Genomic DNA, 24,278 nt, shown 5'->3' with positions numbered 1-24,278 from the left:
TTGACTGAATAAAACTGATGATGTTCATACTGTGTAGAAGAGATTTTAGTTGATTAAACCAACATATACCAAGAAGAGAAAGGAAATAATCCATTGAAGTACATTATGAATGCAGAATCAATCATATCAGTAGTATGTATAACATGTAGACAATAGGGTAGGGGTATGATGAAAGAAAAAGGAATCGCAACATGAGAATATATATATATATATAACCTGGACCCATTCATCCATTTACATGAATACAACAAAAAGTTACGTTTTACAAGGAGGTCATACATTTTCTTTGCATTTTTTTAAAAAAAAAATCAAAGCTTATACATACATATACATATGAAACAATGAAGGTCCGAGTAACTTTGAGAAAAAATACAAAAAAAAAGAGAGATTACCACATAAATTCATTTGTGCAAGAAGAAAAAGAAGAACAAAATGGATTAGATAGAGGAAATCTTTCTCTTTTTAAGATAAATATCAATTGCACACAAAGAATTGAAGCTTGATTTTTTAATTTAAAAAAAAAATACAAAAAAAAACATGGAATATACTACTAATAAGCAATACCTTCTCCTCCTCCTAATGGATGATGATTATAACAGTTTTTTAGAAAAGAAGATTGAAGAAGAAGAACATAAACAGACAGAAAAAGAGGAAAAAAAACGGCATAAACAATATGATATTAATGATCATTACCATTAGTTAATAATTCACTACCAATACTTCTGGACTTACCATTTATATCTATTTCATTCAGTTTAAGGTTAGTAGTAGTAGTAGATGTTGGATTATTAACTCCTTCATACAAATGACTAGTACTATTATCAGGATTTGATAATTTGACTTTTCCTTTATTATCATCACAATTCTTATTGGAAGGTTCATTTGTTGTAGTTGATGTTTGATGAGATGATTCTAATTCGGAATTATGTTTTTCACCACCACTACTACCACAGAACTCTTCATCAAAACTTCTATGCCCTTCTAATGTCTCTTTAGATGAACTTGTACTATCAGACATAAGTGTAGAATTATTTTGTATTTCTTCATTTGATGCTCTCTGAGAATTTGAATTATTATTATTATTATTAGACTCTTTATGTTTGATTCGATGTGATGGTAAACCATTATTACGTGAAAATGAAGATAAATACGATTGATGATGATGATGAGAGATATGATTAGAATAACAATGATGTGAATGAGTGGATCGATTTACTGAAATTGTCTTTGAAGTTCGAATAGCCATATCTGTTGGAGTTAGTAATGGTGGAAGTAATGATGCAGCTGAACTGTTGTGTGTATTACCACAACTACGAATAGTTGAATTTAAATTCGGTTGAGTGATGTTTGAAGAAGCGTTTACAAGATCTAAAGATGGAGGTGGTGATGGAGAATTTAATCCAACGGCTAAATGTAACTGATTTGTTTTCATGTAATATTTTTCCATCTTATTAATGATATGTTTACCATAAGTATATTTACGTAAAATACCTAAATGTGGACGAATTTGAATCATAAGCTCTTTTCTTATTGGTTGTTCAGCAACATCTAACATTTTCTGAATAACATAATTAGCAAATTGATCTTTCATCATCATAACTAAAACTGAACTTCTCGTCCTGGGTTCATCATCATCGTCATCATCATTCTCACTTAAACTATCGTCTACCCGAAATTCTCTAGATTCATTTTGTCCATTTTGTACAATTTGATTTTCAGTTAACACAGTCTCTTCAAGTATTTCATTAATAAGGGATTGACGTTCAACACGTGAAGCGTTTGCAACAGCTTTTTCTACAACATTACTAGCAAACTTGTGTACACTCAGTTTAGCTACACGACCTTTGATGTGTTCTACAATTCGGCTTTTATCTTCCGTCTTTCCATGTTCAAGAACATGCTAGAAAAAAAGAACAGGAATAGTGAATTTAAAATTAGGTATATGTGAAAACAAACATATGAATTTAAAATGAGATATATATTGGGCGCTCTCTCTTTTAGAAATATCAATAACCTATATCAACTGAATCGAATAATTCTAGAAGTTCGATCATGGTAGCTTAGCCCGATTACGATGTGAAACTTGTAGAAAGGTTGTATTATAAATATATTCCGATTATGGAAATCCAAATAAAAAGTAGATACTTGTTTACTAATAAGACGAAACTTCTGTGAATAATATAGAAAATCTCAGAAGCGCCAAAACAGTTTACTTTTTTTATGTCCCGATAAAGATAATGAACGATAACTTTGGGATCCATTTATGGACCAATATTATGCATATGTTTCTTATCGTATAATCGCTAAATAACTAAACTATTCATATTCATGTACCCCTTATTATAAGCTTTATTTTGAACTATGAACTATCATTATACGATTCACCATTCTTGAGTTATCCCTAGTCTATTTATTACTGTTCTCCCTATTCACAGCCACATTTGGCTGAATCTTGTACACATGTTATTTTCTTATTTTATGGTACGATGTGGTCAGTTTGATTGGTATATAAACACAGTATGTTTGAAATACAATGATTCATGCCGCAAAGGTTTTTCTGGACTTAACTGGCTGGGCTAGACAGAAGCAGGATCGATAAGTATTCTAGACTGCTCGTACGGTTTCGTGTGTTACTGTTCCAATCGATAAATTACTGCTCTCTGATTGGCGGTCTTGTCACGTCATATGTTAACAAGGCATCCACTCGTCCACAAGTTATCATTATACAACAAATCAGTGTTCTTAATTACATCAAATAACTTCATATACAAGAAACAGTAAGCACAAAATTTTCATCACCTACTTGAATCACATAATTTCCATACTGATCTTTAACAAGTGCATCAGTGTGTTGGTGTAACTCAGACAGAATTGGAGTAGTTTGTTCAGGTGTACAATGCTCTAAAATACGTTGAATAACACGGCAACCATACGAATGAGTAGATATGGAATATACCTATGAAAAAAAACACATCCACAGACGTCGACGTTAGTTGATATACGGCAAGCAATACAATGAAATAAAATATAATAAGCTTCTTTTTAGAAATTTAAACCAATTAAACCTTTTGATAAATTTGGATAACGTAATAGAAAGAGGAAGATTATCGGAACTATGGGATCAGATTGTTCGATATATATTGCCTAATATGTCAAATAGTTCTGATAATCTTTGTCTATCTATTACACTATCCAAATAATAAACTGCATTAAATTATACTAATCAGTGACAAAAAATGAAGTGCAAAATTATATACAAGGTTGAATTTTTTTAAAAAGTAATTTACGATGTAAGACAGTTAGTTCAGTCAGTCAGCTACAACGTAGGACCAGGCATATATATGCATCGGTCCAAGTTGCCACACCTCACTCATTAGAACAACAAGATGAACACCAAATTCGCTTTAATGGTATTAATGTATCAAAGAAAGGTAGCATATAAGGATATAATACAAGAAGAAAGAATTAGTTCATAGAAAGAAGGGTATAAAATAATTTTGATCTCACAGTTTAAGGAAAAACAAAGAGTGTATACACCTGAGCCATTATGATCGATTCTAAGCCATGTCACTCACAGTCTCCAACCATTGGTCACGATAGTCACACGGACCCCAACCAAGTAGTCTGCATCTACAAACATGGCTCAGACTAGAAGTTAGTGACTTCGAGCACTGATGCCATGTTTTGGTTTGGCCTCTCCTAACTTTCATCCAACCGTGTTCAACACTAGTCAGCATTGAACGTCACGGTACTCGGTGTTCAGGCATACGTAACACGTGACCATCTCAGTCGATGATGATCCACAACCAACTCAACTCATTTACCATCACTCCCTAATACCTTGTGTTTAACCTCACTATTACTTACCCGGTGATCCCAACAGATACGAGCAAAACAGTTAGTTAGCTTTACGAAGTAATTTATTTAGCAAGATAATCTCAAGTTTGGACACAAAACATGTGTTAGTAGTAATTTTTGCTTCAATTTGTAAAATGATACAAAACTATATAAGAGGATTGTTTTTCAGAATTTCGAGCAATACTAATAATAGGTTTAACACATATATATTGTACAATGCAGTGGCAGAAAACGGCTTTATGTACCAAGTTACAAACTTTGTTCAGTATTACTGGAAATCTAATAACAAAGCTAGTTATTTTTCCACTCTCAACTAGGCTACAACTTCCACGAAGGAGACTACACTTTACAAGATTGAATGGCAGGTGCTAATACTGGAAGAAACATGTGTATTGAATACACCTAGCACCTACTAGTAAAGCGTAAAAATTATCCAGAAGACTGAGTGAAAGGTGTGAAAAAAAATACATTACAATACACTTTTGAACTGCATTGACATTTAACATGAAGATTCTAAGCTATTAGAGCTACATATACGCTTGCCTTCAAACGACATAAGGTAAGCATTCATCCTTACTGAAACTGAGTTTGCACTGTGTTATAATTTCTCTTAGTACGGCCCGGCTTAGTATTCTTCGACACTACTTCACTCGATAAGTCCCCAAATCATAACAAGGTTTAACAGGAACGTAATTATATTCCAAATAAAAATGGAAGTAGGAATCACAATAAGAAAAACGTTAGTATATTTAGTTTCTACGTGAGAAGGTTCCACAATCTTCTCCAAGTACTCATTGGCGCTGATTGGTTAAGAAATAGCCAATCAGCGTCCCCCAACACAATCCAACACCCAACGTGCCTTAATCCAATCCATATCCCGTTAACACACCGTATGGTTAATTGTATTATGGAATTCTATTAAAGCAATTGTTCATTTTATTTGAATGAAGTCACAAGACTAGATCGATCTCTTGTACAATGTTATTAAAAAATCTAAAAGTTGGACATCATATTGACGGTGCCCTGAATGGAGAAGTATGCAATTGTATCAGTAACTTCATAACCAATGATGTAACCTACATGTTCTGATAATATAAATTCCTTAACAAACAGAAAACTTTAATCAAGACAACTAATCATGTTCAGTTTAAAGTTGTGGAGGTCCATTGAAATTCATTGAAATCATGAAACGATCTATAGTAGTCTAACATTGATTGGTTTATGAATTCAATGAAATTTTTCATCTATTGTTTTTAAAAGTAGTGTCAACTGACCAATTAGGTTATTGTCATTAATGACCCATTAGGTTAGGAAAAGGTGTAGTGTGGTCTACTTATATCCATATAAGTAGTATATGGTGATGATCAGACATAGAATGTTTTTTGGCAGAAGACCGATAAGAAAGAACTGAAATGAAGCGCGATCAGTGTGAAAATGCACGAACAATGAAATTAGAGAACATGAACTGATATTTACAGAAGGAACAGTGAAGATTGAGACCATTAGTTGTTATTTTGCAAATTAACGGCTTGCTGTATGGTTATCAGAATTTAGTGAGATAGTCTGTAATTTGTGCTTAAATACATTCGATTGTCTCCAACTAGTGTTTTGTTCACTACAAAGGAATTATGATGTATAACAATGCCTTTTGTGTGTGGTCACCAGAGTATGGAAAATTGGTGCGACGAATAAGGATAATAAAAGATATTCACCTCAAATAAAATGTCAGGAGTCAACTTCTTTCTTTTTAAAAGAGAAATGCAAACAATCTGAATAGCTACAGGTCAACTGGTTATACTGTTCTCGATTTTAAATATTAAAACAAGAAAAATAGAACAATACAAATAAACAATTTCACAATTTTTTTTAAAGGGTTGAAGACCTTACAAAAATTTATTCATAAACTACTTACATGATCTTTAAAAGCATCTACAATAAACTGTAAATGTTCTGGAGGGACATTTTCTACACATTTCTGTACAACATGATTTCCATTTTGATCTTTTACACATTTGATTACACATCCATCTAATTCCTTGACGATTGATATTTGCATTTCTAATGGAACAGATTCAACAGCTTTTTGTATCACACGACAACCATACATTTGAAGGGATAATGATAAAACTTGTCCACGTATTCTCTGAGCTAGTATCTAATGTACAGTAGGAAAATTAATATGAATACTGAAACTACAAACTATTATAACGAAGTTTTATTTGTGAATATATATAGTACAACAAATCAATAATGAATACCAAGCAAAGAAACAATTGTGCAATGAATATCAAGTGAATTAAGGTGATTAGGCTTATTTTTAATACATTGAACTCCGATGTAGAGAACGCGAAACATTGTTTTATTTGTTTTTTTCTTATCCATTTTCTTCTCCATTTTGGCTTTCAGAAGGTTATAAAAGTAAGTGGATAATATAGTAACATTTACAATCGAATCTCTTACAAACGGGTGCAAATCTATGCACTAGCGATTTCTTCAGATAAAATTCTTCAATTTCATTATTGATACTCAATTTAACCAAGTCGTTAATTGAGAGTGTGTTTAATATAACCTTCAGGACTTCGAAGTCCCCGAAAATCCTTTTAAAAAGCTAAGATACAGAATGCATTCCAAGTTATATCTATTTAGTATAAAATGAAGTTATTGTAAGTAATAATTACTCTGCCAAGCTTTTGAGGTCAAATAGAATCATGTGAAGGGTATTAAATATCAGAAATACAACCATCTTGTGTTTCTATCACTAAGAAATCAAGACGTTGAATAGTTTAGAATTATTCAGGTGAGGGCATAACAGGAAAGATTAGTGACTACACGATACATTGAATACGAATAAACCCACTTGAAAATTTGTCAGCGATGTTTTATTTATTTATTTAAACATAAAAATATTGGTACAAGGGGACACCAGAAATATATGCGCCGCACAAATCTCATTTGATTTGTTTCAGGGCTGTGATACTACCCAGATGCCCAAACTAAAGCAGGTGGTTTGTTTGGGGGACCTTAGAATACTGGAGCCTATGTGCACCATTGGTTTGGAATGAGGGTTTCCCAACTCCTCTAGGTGGACTCACCGTGTCCATCAGCCTAATTAAAGCACCGGACATTCGCTTTTCGTCCTCTCAATTTCGAAAACAACAGTAATGCCACGAGAAGGCAGTGAGTATAACTTTCCTGTCAGAGGCTGTATATGCGTGGCCGTGTGAGAGCATTTGGAAAGAGAGCTGACCCTCCCCACTCCGAGCCGTACCAGGGCATTTAGGGGCCAATTTCGAGTAAGATATATATATTATCAACATAACTGTTTTACTAGTGCTATTGGGATTTTACAGAGAATAGATTTACATGCACACAAACATAAAAAGCATCCCCAAATTTCATTCAGGTGATCACTTAATTTTAATACATGAAATGTTATTGAAAATCTAACCTAAATCTATGGAAACAAAGCGAATATGTGGGATCATTTTGTTATGTTATAAACTGATTTCATACAACGTTTTTTTCCGTAATTAACAGTACCATCTATTAAATTAGATATTGTAAAAAAACCTGATTATAAGGATACTTTTCGTTGAAGGATGATATTGGATCGGAATCCGTTAATCAACAATAACATTATAACTCAATTAGCAAGTACGATTTTATTCACTGAACTATGAGCTAGATTGTTAGTGTACGAGCTAGAGATGCTACCCAGTTTTTAAAACTCTATTAGAGTCAATTAAGGTAGACGTGGAACCGATGACATGAATCTGTTATAATAAATTAACTGAAGCCAGAAATCGTCCACCGACTATTTCTGTAAAAAGTTGTTATTATACGTAGTAAAAACTAAGTTCAAATCAAAACTATGAACGTAACAAAACAAAAATGTTTTCGATGAACGGTAAAACAGTACGTTATTTGAGAATGGTGAACACTAAGCAATCACCAAAATATCCGTTGATCACAAAAGCCTTTATTTATTTATTTATTATTATTATTTAAACACATAAATATTTATAGAGTTGAGATCATGAGTCAATTGAAGCTAGACCACCATGGAAAACCTGGAAGCACTGGACGGCCGTTTCGTCCTACTATGGGACTCCTCAGCAGTGCGCATCCACGAACCCACTCTCGCGGGATTCGAACCCAGGACCTACCAGTTTCGAGCCGAAGCCCTTAACCGATAGACCACTGAGCTGGCATCCAACGGTGTTAATGTCTAACTTCAACATAAATATTTGTACAAGGAAGCACTAGATACATATGCTCCACACAAGTCTCATTTGATTTGTGTGAGAGCTGTGATACTGTCCAGGTGCCCAAACTAAAGCAGGTGGTTTTCTTAGGGGCCTACACTCGGAGCCTTCGATCTAAAGGTCTGATCCATAAGGCAGTGGAGCATCGTGAGGAGATGCAGTCCCATGGTAGCCAGTCACCAACGATTGATTCATACGCCATCCGTTCCCTTAGGATACTGGAGCCCATGAGCACCACTGGTTTCGAATCAGGGTTTCCAACTCCCCTAGGTGAACTTTCCGTGTCCACCAACCCGGTTAAAGCACCAAACATTCGCTTTTCGTCCCCTCGATTTCGTAAACAACAACCCCGCTACGAGAAGGCTGTGAGTAGGACTACCCTGGCAGAGGCTATATATTCGCGTGGCCATGTAAGAGCATTTGGAGAGGGAGAGTGGACTCTCCCCACTCTCAGCCGTACCAGGGCATTTGGGTGTTCACAAAAGCCTTGGCTAACAACCAATGACATAAGTATTTAAAAAGTTGTAAAAATGTAAACGAATAGATTAAACTTACTTGTTTTTGTTCTGGTGTTCCCAATTCGAAAAACTTTTGTATTACATAATTTCCAAATACATCAATCATTAGATTGTATGCATGAGGAAGAATTTCACGAAATACACTAGTTTTATCTACAACACTAGCTTGTTCTAATTTCTGTTGAATAAAACGTGAACCATATTGATCTTGAGCAAATTCCACAATATGATTCATTAAATCATGTAATGTTAAACAAGGCAATCGAGAATTACTAAATAGAGAATAGAAATTAAATTAAATAGATTAGCTGAATGGTTTGTACAGAAATGTTGTAAATAGCGAGAAGGTAAAAAAAGTTCGCAACAAGATTGAATCTAGCACATTAGATTGATATAAGTTGCATTATCTTCTGACGCTTAACCAAAAAAAATCCGACAAAATTGTTATATCGAATGAGTGCGTGCCCTGTTTAATATATGAACGTGATAAAACCGCCTATCAGAGAACAGTGATTTATTGATCGCTCAATGATACACAAAAAGCCGTATGAGCAGTCTTGAGTACTTATCAGTCCTGCTTTCTGCCTAGCCTAGCCCAGCCAGTTAAGTCCAGAACACCAATAACAGCCTCTGCAGTATGAATCATTATTCTCAAACATACTGTGTTTATATACCAAACAGACTGACCACATCGTACCATAAAGTAGAAAATAACATTTGTACAAGATTTGGCTAAATGTGGCTGTGAATAGGGGGAACAGTAATTAATGGACTAAAGATAACTCAAGAATGGTAAATCGTACAATAATAGTCTATAGGTCAAAATAAAGCTTATAATAATAGGGACACGAATATGAATAGTTTAGTTATTTAAAAATTATACAATAGGAAATATACATATCACATTGGTTCATAAATAGTTCTTAAAGTTACCATTCATAAATCTCCAGGGGAAATAACAAAAATATTTACGCCATGGAATTTATAAAAGCTAGGAGGCTCACTCGTTGACTTAGAATACGCCGACGACATAGTTTTATTTGGTGAAGACGCTGACAAAATGAAGAGTCTTCTGACCACTATAAGCAACAATGCAGGCATGTTCGGGATGCGATTCTCTCCCTCGAAGTACAAAATGTTACTTCAGGATTGGGTTGCATCGACACCTGAACTAATGATAAAGAGTGAAGTAGTTGAGCGTGTTGACCGCTTCACTTATCTTGGGAGTCTCATCAGCCCTTGTGGTCTGGTGTGTGACGAAATCTCAGCACGGATATAGAAGGCTCGTCTAGCTTTCGCCAACTTGCGTCATTTATGGTGTAGACGAGATATCCGTCTAGCAACAAAAGGACGGGTTTACTGTGCAGCAGTCCGTTCCGTCCTAATTTATGACAGTGAAACATGGCCGATAAGAGTAGAGGATATTCGTAGGCTACTAGTGTTCGATCATAGGTGTCTTCGACGCATTGCTCGTATATCCTGGGACCACCGGGTAAGTAATGCAGTTGTTAGGAAACGGGTACTAGGTAAGGATGGGAAATCGATATATGAAGTAGTGAAACTTCATCAGTTGAGATGGCTGGGACACGTATTACGTATGCCCAACCACCGACTACCCCGACGTGCAACGTTTTATCGTGTAGAAGTAGGTTGGAAGAAAGTTGGAGGCGGTCAGACCGAATCGTGGCACAAATCCATGAAGTCACTGACAACTGGACTGGACCATGCTGGTAGGTGTAGACTACCTGGTTGGGATGCGCGAGATGATAGCAATCGATGGTTAGAGACCTTAACTGACATGACTCAAAATCGTTTGCAATGGAGAAGGTGCATCCACTCTTTGTGTTCTCCCAAATTCTAATCTTCTGAATTATTTGTGTCCTTTTCCTTTTTCTCTTTCCAAATTTATTTCACTGTATTATACTCTTTCAATAACATCTTCAAACCCTTATCTTTCACATTAATGCTTATACTCTTACTACTTCTACCACTATGGGATTTCAATTGACAACTGCATTTCTTTGATAATGTGGAATGGCAACTCGAACTGATGTACGTACGTACGAAGTTCTACGATGTAACTGACTGACTGACACTGCAACAACCAGTCTTACCTTCCCAAATAGCATTTTTACATTTCACCGAAGCAGTTAATTGTTTTAGTTAGTATATATTAACTGTTATATACTAGGGAAGAATTAAGTACGGATAACTTACGGGACTTATTATTGGACTATTATTCTATGTATATTCCTATTGTATAACTATTCAGTAACTAGATTATCAAATCTATATTCATCTTATTGTAAGCTTCAATTTGACCTATTGATTATTATTATATGATTTACTGTTCTTATGTTATACTCAGTTTATTGATTATTGTCTCCCACGCTTACAGCCACATTTGGCCTGATATTGTACAAATATTATTTTCTACTTTATGGTGTGATGTGGTCTGCCTGTCTGGTATATAAACAAAGTATGCTTGAAATAAACGATTCGCATAGATTCGCATAACAGAAGCTGCTATTGGTGTTCCGGACTCAAGTGGACGGGCTGAGCGGATTAAGGACCAATAAGGACGCGAGATTACTCATACTGATTGGACGTCATTGATTGTCACCGTGTTAAGGTCGGAGAAGTCGTATTTCTATTGGCGGATAATTCATGCGAGTTACGTCCTTGTTTAATTTGTAAGGTCATAACAAATTAGCGACGACCTTGATCAAGTCATAACAATTGGCAACGGCCTTGATCAAGACATAACATTAACCAACATGAAGTACATCTGGTAAATGATAGGATCATATACTTCCTATACCGAAAACAATAGACCCAACTTTTACGGCTTAACCAATATATGATTTATGAGCAGCTAAATATGTCAATGTCAGCACGTCATTTTGATAGAAACAAGAATGCAACTTTAAATTCATTAAGAGATTTTTGTGTAAAATATGCACCATTTATTTTGACGGCCGAGAATCTCAAACATACAACTCTACAGTGAACTATGAAACACCGCAAATGAACCCGACTTTGATTTGGAAATATGCGCTCATATGGTATTATTACACTGTTGGATGATTTTTAACATTAAAGCATACTGGATAACATAACTGACAATATATATAAGTTATGACCACCTTTTAGTAGCTGTTTGGATATAAGAAATCCAGTACATTACACAATAACGTTTACAAATTTATCACAAAAACCTGTGATGACAAATCTAAATCATATGACTGAAGACAAGTAATCTACTTAAGCAAAACTGAGCAGGTGTAATTCGAATCTTTATTGTTTAAACCATAGTTACTAATTTGTATTCTAATAGCGAAAGTATTTCCCGTTTCAGCTTGGATTGGTTGAATTTATTTCTGTTTAGCTTCTGATTCAGCATAGGTAAGATAAAAATCAACGGTGGAAAAAATGAAATCAGATGAGGGAAAACATACCGAAACTCTTCCAACAAACGACTACGCTCTGGAGCAACATCATTAGTCGGTCTTAAGGGCAACATGTTATTAATATGTAACGGTGGGTTAGAATGACTAAGATACGAAGAATTTGGTTGTAAAGTGGGAGCTGTAGTTGAATCAGTAGGAAAACCATAGTACGGAGGTTGAAAATGAGAAGCTTGGTCAGACGAATTCCTTATCCCGAGAGTAGGATTTATTCCTGAGCTTTGTTGCTGAGCAGCTGCAAACGTGAGTGTCATCACAGACACAGGAGTGTTAGGTTGATGCAGTGTTGTACAGTGATTGTGATCTTTGGGAAATCTGCTATGAACTGGCTTGTTTCCTGAAGGTGATGTATTATTAAGTGGGCCAGAAGAGCTACTGGTTCCAGGAGGGCGATAGGAATGAGCTGATGGTAGAAATCCAGGTGGTGGAAGAACAGGCGGTGGCTGATGAATATGATGAGGGTAAGGAGGAAGAGGTGGAGGCATGAGTGTCAAATTCAGTTGTGGAAAACTAGTTGGGCCGCGTGAAGGAAAGCGTGGTGTATGCATGGAAGAAAAAGGAAGTGGACCATTATTTTGACAAGTATACATAGTTGAAGTAGCTATTTGAGGTCTCGGTGGGACTGGTGGCATACTAATTCTTGGGCCAATTATTGTGGTCGGAGTTCTAGGAGGTGATTGAGAGTCTGTAACACTCACAGGAATATAAGGCATACGATTGGAAGACAATGGTGGTGTAGGTCTTGCGAAAGTATTGGAAGGTCGAAGCAGACGATCACCCATTGAATTCAGAGGTGACAATCCGGTATAACCTAAACCAGCACGCTGAAACTCCTGAGTAATTACATCAGTTTGTGGAAAAATATTTTGTGAATGAATGGATGATGAGATAGGTGGAAAAGGAGCAGGAACTGTTGAGCACATCGACTTAAAATCCAAGGTTGAATGGGGATGACGGGGACCCGGACTTTCTACGGCATTGACAGGAACACAAGAATTACCCGCATATGCCTAAAAAGAGATTGATTACGAGATAAGAATGGAATATGAATGAAATAATCATCGTTAAAGATACAACGAAAATAGTGAATACTCAAGTTAACTAAGTCACTCCAAAATTGGTAGGAAACGTCCACAAATAAAATGTTTGAAAAACCAGTGTCATTGAAGAACATATAGTGATCAATTATCATGGGAGTAGGAAGACAATCTCCTTAAGAATCAAGAATGAACAATCGTGGGAGTTAACTCAAGAATGTGGTTGTTAAAATAAAACCTATGAAAACCTTCGGTAACAACTCCAAATCCAGCAGTGGCTTAATGTGCTTCCTTAACCACCGAAATGTTTCCACAGTTACACATTGACTGAAGTCTAAAATTATGGGCTATTTAGGACAACAATATAATACACTGTATAAGTATATTTTTTGTTATATCCCAATGAGTAGAACAATTGTATTTCTGATGTTTCGCGACTTAATGTAAGCCAATTCTTCAGATTAAATAAATAACTGAATTAAATTAACACAAGTTTAAGTAGTACTCTTTAGACTTGTGTTAATTCGGTTGTTTATTTATTCTGAAGAAGTGGCTCACATTGAGTCACGAAACATCAGAAATACAACTTCTCTACTCACTGGAATATAACAAAAAATATATTTATCATCATCTTATTTATTTATTTAAACATATAAATATTGGTACAAGGAAGCACTAGATACATATGCGCCACACAAATCTCATTTGATTTGTGTGAGAGCTGTGATACTGTCCAGGTGCCCAAACTGAACCAGGTGGTTTTCTTAGGAAGTCACACCCGGAGCCTTTGACCTAAAGGTCTGATCCACAAGGCAGTGGAGCATCGTGAGGAGATGCAGTCCCATGGTAGCCGGTCACCAACGATTGATTCATACGCCATTTGTTCCTTCAGGATACTAAAGCCCATGTATATCATTGGTTTCGAATCAGGGTTTTCCAACTCCCCTAGGTGGACCCACCGTGTCCACCACCCTGGTTAAAGCGCCGGACATTCGCTTTTCGTCCTCTCAATTTCGTAAACAACAGTAATGTCACGAGAAGGCAGTGAGTGGGACTTCCCTGGAAGAGGCTATATACGCGTGGCCATGTGAGAGCATTTGGAGAGGGAGAGCGGACTCTTCCCACTCTCGGCAGTAACCCATGCTCAATTTATTTGAAACTACTAAGTCCAGTCTTGTCATTGATACCGTTAATACATTGTATGTTTCGGGGTGGAAATCAATAAGTTAATCTACTCAAATTTTCTCAAAAGAGTTGCGAACTTTACTGTTTTATAATTCTCCACCAGAAAATTCACACAAGGAAACAGATGATTACTATAAACTAAACTCGAACGACTGTGTAACGACACTTTGTATTCACTGTAAATTTTATAACTGTATTGTCACATGGAACTGATCTTCCTAATAAATGCCATAAAATAAGATCTCAGAGAAGTTTGATATTAGAACTTGTGTACCAAAACAAAACAGAAAATAAGCTCTAATCCAGATTACCTGCAAATGATCTGGTAGTATGGGTGCAGTAGGTGGGACTTCTGCACTTACACCTGGGGGCCTTAAACACTCAAAATCAACAGAATTTAATACGGATCCACTGCTACTTGACCCGACACCAGTTACATGAAGATCGTGTGTTCCAGAACCCATATTCCTAGCAGCGGCAGCTGCAAACATCTGAAGAGTGTGTGCAAATAATGCTGCAGATTGTTGTTGGTCGTTTGAAACAGGTTGAACAGCTTGAGCCTGGATATGTATAGAAGGATCTTTAGGTTGAATAAGAGATTGATATAAACCGCTGACAGGTAAATTCTGAAAACCAGCCCCATTTTGTGCATGACCATTCGCTGACGGTCCGAGAAATTGCGGCCCAACCAACGTGTTTACCATAGTATCAACTGGGTGCATTGGATAATTGTTTACACCAGCACAATTAGGTACCTGTATATTCAGTTGGTCACCTGGGGCTGGTGATACACCTCTGGGGTAAAGAGTGTGCTGAAACTTTTGTGGCCCATACTGTACGGGACCTGAACAAATGTGAAAACACGAAAAAAGAATACCATGCAAAAATGTATTGATGAGTACAACACAAACTCTCTAGATGTTTATTTATTTTTGACAATAATACGTGAAATACTCGCAAGTTCTACTACCCGCTACTTTACTTATTTGTCGTTCTTAAATATAATACCTCCGCATGAGTTTGAACACATCTCTTTGGACTCCAAGCTTCTTAGTTAGCTTTTTATGTTTTCTTTCACGGGCTCATGTTTTTCCCCAAATTATACCTTCTTTCACAAACCATTTCTACTAACATCAATGCTATCGGTAGTGATAATGTTCTGGCATCTCGCTGTTGACTTGAACCCGTGCACATGTAGTTTCGCGTAGCGTCTAACTGACTGATTTCATACACTGTCTTTTCTGACCACTGAAAGATTGAATTGAGAGACCTAATGTTGACTGGCTTATTTAATCTCTTTCTAAAAGTTATACGTGGTTATTTTTTTGTTTTCACTCCTTTTGATACATATACGCACAACAAATAAAGCCCCCAACTATCGTAACTTTTGGAAATGAAGGCTAAAATTGCGCAGTCGGAAACACTAATATACACAATACGTGTACACAACGACACCAGTCAGTCACGCGCAACAAATAATCAAGTACAAATGTGTATCGGACCAAATTCCCATAATACATCTCAACAGCAAGATGAAATTATCAAAATGAAGACCAGAGTAGTAGCAGTAGTATCAGTGGTAATAGAAAATAATGGGCAAAGACATAATTAGAGATGAAAGAATAAATTCACGAAATAAACGTATAAAATAACTTTAAAACTAAAAATTGAAGGGAAGGCATAGAATGAATGTATTTTGAGATGGTGAAGATTTGTAACTCAGGTGGATGATTTTGATGGAGTTTCGTTCTCTGAGCTGCGTGGTTTGGTCGTGCAGCACAAACTTCGGGTAGAAGTTTGTGCAGAGGATGTCGTTCAGAAGGACGATGAAAACTCCACGACCAAACCATCCAGCTCAGAGAACGAAACTCCACCAAAATGAATGTATTACAATTAGATTATCCGGAAACCGGTTAGATATCATGACTGATTCTTAATTAATTATGAATGACAATCAACCTTCAAATAAACTCATCAACGTTTCTTCTTTATATGTTTATAATTTTATTAGTACAACTAAGCAATGTTTTCCAAGGTAATTCTAATTTGGGATAATTTCCGAAATAACTGTTTTTTCGCTGGACTTGAGTTGAAATACTATTGTAGACTAAATTATCCATTTATAAGCATCAGCTGAACTACAAATATGCCACTTAATGTTTTTTTTGTAAAATGCGTTTGTATTTGGCTAAAATCAAATAAAAATTGCTGTCGACATACATGACAAGTCAGTAGGAAGGCGGTAACAACACATGATACTAGAAAAGGGATATGATATCAGTAAACATAAGCTTGAAGTCTTAGCTAAAATATATTTCCCAGTTTTTCTTGAACGGCTTGTGGCAACTTCGTCCAGATGTAACATTGTTTGTGACTGGCTGATTGTATACCGAAGACTGCTTTTATAAGAACCTGAGAAACTGGATATACATATACAGTCTATTTTGCTAAGTTGTGTCGTTTTACTAGTGCACGAACGCGCACATATTATCTGCTTTTACAGACAGCCTTTACCAGATTTAGTGTGATCATCCAAGGGAAGTATCTCACGGTATTTACATTCAAGTACAACGATTAATTACAGCTTTAAACTGTAACAACAAAATTACTTAAATTAAGATATTAGCTGTTTCCGCTTTGCCACTGAGCTATCTAGATTTGAAATAAAAATACTGTCTGAACCACAAAAGGTCAAACGTGGCGATGTTGTCGACATGTCCAAATAGCAAGTGTCGCCTTATAGTTACAGCTAGGACGTACATTATATGAATTGTGGTCAAAGCAAACGACTAAAACCAGTCATGAAAAACCTTGGAATTTATCTTTTTCCAAAGAAAAATCTTACCATAAGGAGAATTTGTAACTAGTCCGTTAGTAGTATGTTCAGACGAAGCATGTTCCACCGTCCTGTTGCCTCCGAGATTATTATAAGGTCCATGCATATAAAAATCTTGATTTACAGGATAGTTTGAGCAACCTCCAAAATTATTTATGTCCTGTGGGGGCGGCCCATTAGACTGAATAAATGTTGGTAGGTAGCCTTCACTACAAGCTAAAGAAACATGACTAATAAACGAAGGATTTGTCAGAAGTTCACCATTAAAATCTAAACATGTGTTTAGTTGATTTACACCAGAAAATGCACCACCTAAGTAAGGATTAAATGATTGGTTTTTATGTTCCTCGTTAGCGTTTGTGGAATTATACTTCACAGGTTGTAAACTACTGGTGCGATTTGTTTGAGGAATTATAGGAACTAAGTGGGTTGTATTATCAGACTGGCTTGCTGGATGTTGATCTCGATGTAAATGGGAACCAGTAAACATACTGAAAGACTCTGCAGGTAAGTTGGACACTGAAGGATCTGTATTTGCTGGAACGTTGATGAAATAAGGTACTAAGTTTTCAGCTTGAACGGAATTGCAAGGTTCGCAACTAATCGCTTCTGAGGTAAAGCTTTTTACATGTACATATTCCGAGGATCTATTAGGTATAATCGAATAAGGTAGTTGTTGTAGAGACTGTGTTGCAGCTGAGGGTGGACGCATATAATATTGAGCTGGATTAAAGCAATTTGAAATCAATCCATTGGCTCCAGATTGAAGAGGTTGATTTTGATGCAAAGCATCTGACTCATTAGGAAGGATTGATCTTACGTTTGAATCATATTGATAAGAATTTAATGCAACAGACTGGGATCCATTGAGTGAATTAGGTGCTGGACGATGAGGAAAGGCATTTGACAAGTTTTCAGAAATGTCTCTCAAGAACTGAGCTGCGAAAAAGTAATGATTATTTATTTTAAAGCTTACCATTACTACCTGGAGAGTTACTTAGAACGTGATCCGCCATCTGCATCCCCAAAGCCACCATATCTTTAGATCCAGGAGACATCAAAATACTTCCATCACTCAGATTAGGTTCTGGAATTGTACTGTTGAGCTTGTCACGCCGACTGCGAACCATTGGTATGGAACTTGAAGTGGTATGGTTTGAAGACATATCCCATGGTGTCGAGCCGAATGGTGGACGGTTTCCAAGAACATCTTGAGTAGATACTGTAGCATAACCACTATTTCCCCAAAGCAAACGGGTTTCTTCGAAACTTAGGTTGGCAATAGAGCTAATGAGTCCCTCCGTAGACAAATTCGTATTGGACGAAGCAACCCACTCACAGTGGCCAGTTTGGACATCCATAAGTTATTATGTTGGAAGTTTCAAATTCATGTCGTAAACACAAGTATTAAAGCCTAAAGCGAGAAATAAATTTCTGAGAATGATCTGTAATACACTTAGGATATTAACTAAATGTCTAGGAACCAATATTTTACATAAAACCCACTATTATCAAAATATTTCCCTTTTACTTCTAGATAGTGTAGTGCTTTCACTAGGAAGCTAGAACTGAAATGGATGTACAGCAGAGTTATTGAATTTAGATATTTCAGTACACAATCAGTAGGGCTTTTCTCATAACTTAATAAAGGGGATAATTACGCGAACAACTTTGCTAACTAATCAACTAGATCTGATAGCTAATCGGAAGTCTAACTAAAACGTACAGTATTGGTTAAAAAGTATGGAACGTGTCATTCCTGAATAGCAACATTGACTTAAATTCAAGCAAAATACCCAGAAATTGTGGAGATTTATAGCTCAGGTGGATAGTTTAAATGGAGTTTTGTTGTGTGAGCTAGATGGTAAAAAAAATGTGGATGTGGAAAAATCTGAACACCACTTCTACATGAAATTTGTGCTTATGATGTCGTTCAGAAGGACGGTACAAGTTTTATGATCAAACCATCCAGCTCAGAGAACAAAACACCTGAAATACCTAGAGGACTTCAAAATCGTCGCAAAAGGCAGTGTATGGGTTATAAGTCTTGTGTAATAATAATAATATGGTGGACGATCGTTGATGCGCAATTCCCAATTGCAAATCAATATCCATTAGGTTGAAGTTCTGATACAGTAAATTACCCAATGTGAACACTTCATGGAATTTCACTACGTTTTTACGATGATTTATGTTATTGACAAATAGTCTAAAGATTATGATCATTTTTGCTGAAAATTAATCGATAAACTTAATGTATTCTGATTGATTATACTGGGTCAACATTAAAAAGCGCCATCTACTAAGCTGTCTTTAGTTAACGACCCGGAGGAAGATAGTAGTTTCGTTCACAATATTGAAAACGAAGTAGAGAACTATGGGCACAGCACACGAACGTATTTAAGGTATGAGTACTGATTATGCTTGATTGAAATCAATACGAGATTTGTAGGATTGGACAATAGTGGTTGGAAACATGATCACATACAATGACGGTTTTATATAAATCGTCTACGTAAGATCTCACAACCAACAAAATTCTGGTGTGCACATTTTCTGGAGTAAATATAAGCTTGAATTCCTTTTATTTTATAATTTACACTATTCCTATAAATTTTGCGTAGTAGGCAATGAAACAGGGATTATTTTTAATGGAAAAACATGACTTATTATGAAAGATTTTAATTGGATGTTCCAACATGAATAAATTGCGGCGTCACGAATTGAATATCGTTCAGTAAAAGAAAAGACGACCCCCCCCCCGAATGCCCTGGTACGGCTAAGGGTGAGGAGAATCAGCTCACTTAAAATACTCTCACATGGCCACGAGTATGTAGCCACTATCAAGGAAGTCCTGCTCAGCGCCTCGCGGCGGGGTGCTGTTTACGAAACCAAGACAAAGAGTGAATACCCGGCGCTCTAACCGGGTTGGTCAATACGGAGAACCCACCTGCAGAGTTGAAAAACCCTGATTCCAAACCAATGGTGCACATAAGCTTCACGATCCTGAGGGGGAAAAGGGTGTATGAATCTATTGTTGATCACCGGCCATCATTTATTTATTTATTTAAACATATATATTGGTACAAAAGGGCACCAGATACATATGCGCCACACAAAATAATGAAAATAGGAAGAGAAAGGATGAAAAAATAAGGGGGACTGAAATGTACAACCGGAAAACTCAGCTAAGAAAGTTAGAACCACTCTTTATGAAGAAAGTAAAAGGAGGTTACAGCAGGCTCGCTACTGGCTTCTATTCTGAGCCATATCTGATAACGTCTCTAGCCACTGTGTTGCACCATCTCTCGGACCCCAGCCAGGGAGTCGTGAAGGACCAACAGAAGCTAGCCCTTTGCAGCTTTCTTTCATGCCACGACACCATGTTATACACTGACCTTCTCTCCGCTTTTTCCAACCAGTCACAGAGTCGGCAAATAATGCACGACGTGGAAGTCTCTGGGACGACATTCGTAAGACATGTCCAAGCCACCGAAGTCGGTGTTTCAAGATGGTGACACCAATTGAATTATCGTCTCTGCACCCGAACACACGATGCCGAACCTCTGCATTACTAACATGGTGTTGCCACTAAATGTCAGCAATCCTTCGGAGACAACGATGATCGAACACAGATAGTCGTCTAACATCCTCAACTCGGAGAGGCCAGGTTTCACAAGCATAGAGCAAAACTGCTCTCACCGACGCGTTGTAGATCCGACCTTTTACAGCCAGACTAACATCACGAAGGCGCCAAAGATGGCCCAGATTGGCATAAGTCGCTCTGGCTTTTATTATACGTGCATCGATCTCATCACTCACGTCACCAACAGCACTTATGTAGCTACCTAGATACACGAACTTCTCAACTACTTCAATCTGCTCACCATCCAGGGTGAGTACAGGATTAGAATCCTGCCAGTCTTGTAGGAGTACTTTGCACTTCGAAGGTGCAAAGCACATACCGTACCTGCGGACACTGATTGCCAACTGATTAAGTGCGGATTGCATGCCTTGGGCATTATCGCACAGTAAGACAATATCATCCGCATACTCAAGGTCGAGAAGTCGTTCTCTAGGAACCAGATCCACACCACCATTACTTACGTCCATCAGAGCTGTTTCCAGAATGTCATCGATGGCAAAGTTGAAGAGGAATGGTGAGATCGGGCAACCCTGCCTAACCCCGCTGCTTGAATGGAACAAGGGAGAAAGGTGGTTGTATGCCCTCACTCTGCCTGAAGTGTTCGTGTACAGGGCCTTTAGGATGTTAATAAACTCAGGCACACCCTTCTTCAATAGACAATCCCAGAGAACAGTCCTGTCCAACGAATCGAAGGCAGCCCTGATATCAAGAAACACTACGATTGTTGGCCTGCGATAAGTATGACGGTGTTCTAACATTTGGCGGAGGGTGAAGATATGATCAACGCATCCTCGACCAGGACGAAAACCAGCCTGCTCCTCGCGAGTCAATCGTTCTCGGGTTTTAAACAACCTACGAAGAATGACAGAAGCCAATAGATTGGACGCAATCGGAAGTAGACTTATCCCCCCGATAGTTGTTACAGGAACAACGTGAACCCTTTTTGAAGATAGGGACGACTATTGACTCATTCCATGATGTTGGAACACTTTCTTGCTCCCAAACCTTTGTAAACAACATAGTCAATTCCTTAGTCAGAAAGTCGCCACCATCTTTAAAAAGAGCCATCATAGGATTGCATTTCCTAATGTTGCTCCACTGCCTTGTGGATTAGACTTTTAGGTCAAAGGCTCGGAATGTGGCCCCCTAGGACAACCACCTGCCTCAGTTTGGGCACCCGGACAGTATCCCGACCCTCATGACAAAAAGGAGACTTAACTAAGCAGCGGAACTCTCGATTAGTGAGAGAAACATTTACATAAGTAGCAAGTAATTGACTAAGAAGACAAAATATTGATCGGTTAGACGAACAACTCGTTTAGCTTCTAGCTAGTTTCAAATTAAATACACCTGTAATATCTTTATTTTACAACTGAATCCTGCTTCGGTTTGGGCGCCTGGGAAGTATCACAGTCCTCACACAAATCAATGATTGGCTTCATTGTTATTGCGTGGCGCATGTGTATTTGGTGCCCCATTGTACAGAATTCGTGTTCAGCAGCTGAATATATTTATGCAATATCTTGATACACTTCCGACCAAGGTAATGCGAACTTAACACAGTCATTCTGTTGAGTCACAAAGTAGTGTCTGAACGTTGTTGCACTTCACAAGGAGCAATAACTCATTACCGGATCTCTAATGTCTGATGACCTGTGGAACTTGCTGTTTAATCTTCAGGTATCTTAACCGTGGATCACGGGAGTTTACCACACTTATCACAAACCAAGTGAGCAGTTATACCTAAATGGCGCATGTATATTTTGAAACATACATCGGCATAAAAGCTTCAGTGCTGATAACCCACGCCGCCAGACGCAGATTAGAAAATAGCTCCTAGGATATAGTCGATAACTTTTGAATTTTGAATTATTGGCAACTACAGCATGTGCTGAACTTGAAACCAGTAAACAAAAGTTAATGACAACAGAGATCCCCAAGAATATTAGGGGACAGAGTGTGGTTGATTTTCGGCAAAACGTAACACGATTCGACACTACTGGCTTAAGTGATCTGGAAGCGTGTTAGCTAAGTCTGAGAAACCCCTGTTCTACGACAAAAGGAAGTCAGAACATAAAAGCAGTCACGACTAGCCTGTGGTTTACAATCATGAGCAGTGACTTAAAGAGCTTACATAATAATCAATACCTGTATTTACGACTCATTGACAGGCTTTGTTGATAATACATAACTAACGAATTTCCAGGATGTTGCGTTTGTAAGAACGAATTAAATGAATCGATTTTTGGATAGTTGTATTGAATTTACTTAGTTATATGATATAAGTTCAACTCCATCATGCATGGCACACTGTGAATGTTATCTCCTTAGTAACACTTCCACTTACAACATATAGGAAAAGACCAAAAGAAGAAAAACCATCATACCTGGCCAGTCAGCACTCATCACCGACGACTTTCAAACATCGCGGTACAAATGAATGGGACATCATTAAAAACGAATCCAAACACGCTTGTTTGCAAAATCGAAAGTTTACCGATTTATGAGGCTGTTCCCCTTATTATATTCTAGATTTGTGAGCGAAATTCCTGAATCAACACGTAAATTGATAAAAATTGTGTACAACAGATCTCCGGACATTAGTTTCGGTTAGAATTTAGGACGAAAGGTAGTGTTGACCCCGTGTTTTAGCCGTAATGGTCAGTACTCCTCAGTTGATCTGAATGTTTCTTAAATCTGTCGAGATATGAAGTCTAAATCATGTGTTGAGGTAGGAAATGCTACTTGTTTACAATTTAATAGCCAAGTCGCAAAGATGCCGCATGTAATCGGAGTTTGGCAACGCCCCTACATGTAGCATCTTTATAATTGAAGTTTACCAACCCAGCCAGATCGGCTTTTGTAAATAAGCGGGTTCGGTGATATATTTGGAAAGCTATCGATATTGTCGAGAAGTGTTTTTCCCAAGCTGACTTGTAGCTGCATGTGGCGCTTTGTGCGACGTACCAACTCATCATCTGGTGCGGATGCATGACCAAACGCCTTCAGCTAGGGTATGTTAAGTAGAACTGAAGAGGTCAGCAATCGTGTATTAAAGTAGAATGTTACTTAAGAATTCTTTACGATATGAAACCACTTGGAGCTGGATACATCGCGTAGCCTTGTCAAATATGTGACCCTAGACCTATGACAACCTCCTTTTAGGGTCTCGTTTGTAGCCGCGAATACGAATAATGCCCTTTGACCAAAGACAATGACAAAACATTTTTAGCATGCTAAACACAAGGTTCTAGAATTTAATGGGATTCTTGGGGACGATGGAATAAAAGGAGTCTTATAAACTAATTATCTGGTTAGCTTGATGCTATTATGCACAATCTCCTACCTACTACCGGTGGTCTTGTATCTGTGGAGCCTGTGACGTACAAAAAACGTTAGCACCAAGTTAATGTGAGTTTCTTCTTGTCTACTTTTCATCAGCTTTCTGCTCTCACGTGCACTATTG

The 24,278-nt window shown here is 37.3% G+C and overlaps 1 protein-coding gene across 2 annotated transcripts; it reads right to left on the bottom strand.

Annotated features, from left to right (window-relative positions):
* Positions 1-576: 576 nt before the first annotated feature.
* On the bottom strand, positions 577-18,527 carry Smp_180910.1 (putative pumilio; the record flags this gene model as incomplete). 2 transcript variants are annotated; one of them, XM_018795384.1, is made up of 9 exons in its annotated part: positions 577-1,619; positions 1,725-1,900; positions 2,804-2,956; positions 5,771-6,013; positions 8,679-8,913; positions 12,100-13,118; positions 14,642-15,174; positions 17,176-18,105; positions 18,143-18,527. In XM_018795384.1, the coding sequence occupies 9 exons, from the start codon at positions 18,525-18,527 to the stop codon at positions 680-682; spliced, it is 4,614 nt and encodes a 1,537-aa protein (XP_018649702.1). The 2 variants fall into 2 exon arrangements, with proteins under 2 accessions (XP_018649702.1, XP_018649703.1); XM_018795385.1 differs by having other exon boundaries at positions 680-1,619; positions 18,152-18,527.
* Between the last annotated feature and the right edge of the window lie 5,751 nt (positions 18,528-24,278).

Source organism: Schistosoma mansoni, chromosome 2 (assembly GCF_000237925.1).
Source record: "Schistosoma mansoni strain Puerto Rico chromosome 2, complete genome".
NCBI classification, from domain to species: Eukaryota; Metazoa; Platyhelminthes; class Trematoda; order Strigeidida; family Schistosomatidae; genus Schistosoma; species Schistosoma mansoni.
This window is presented reverse-complemented; position numbering and strand designations above follow the sequence as displayed.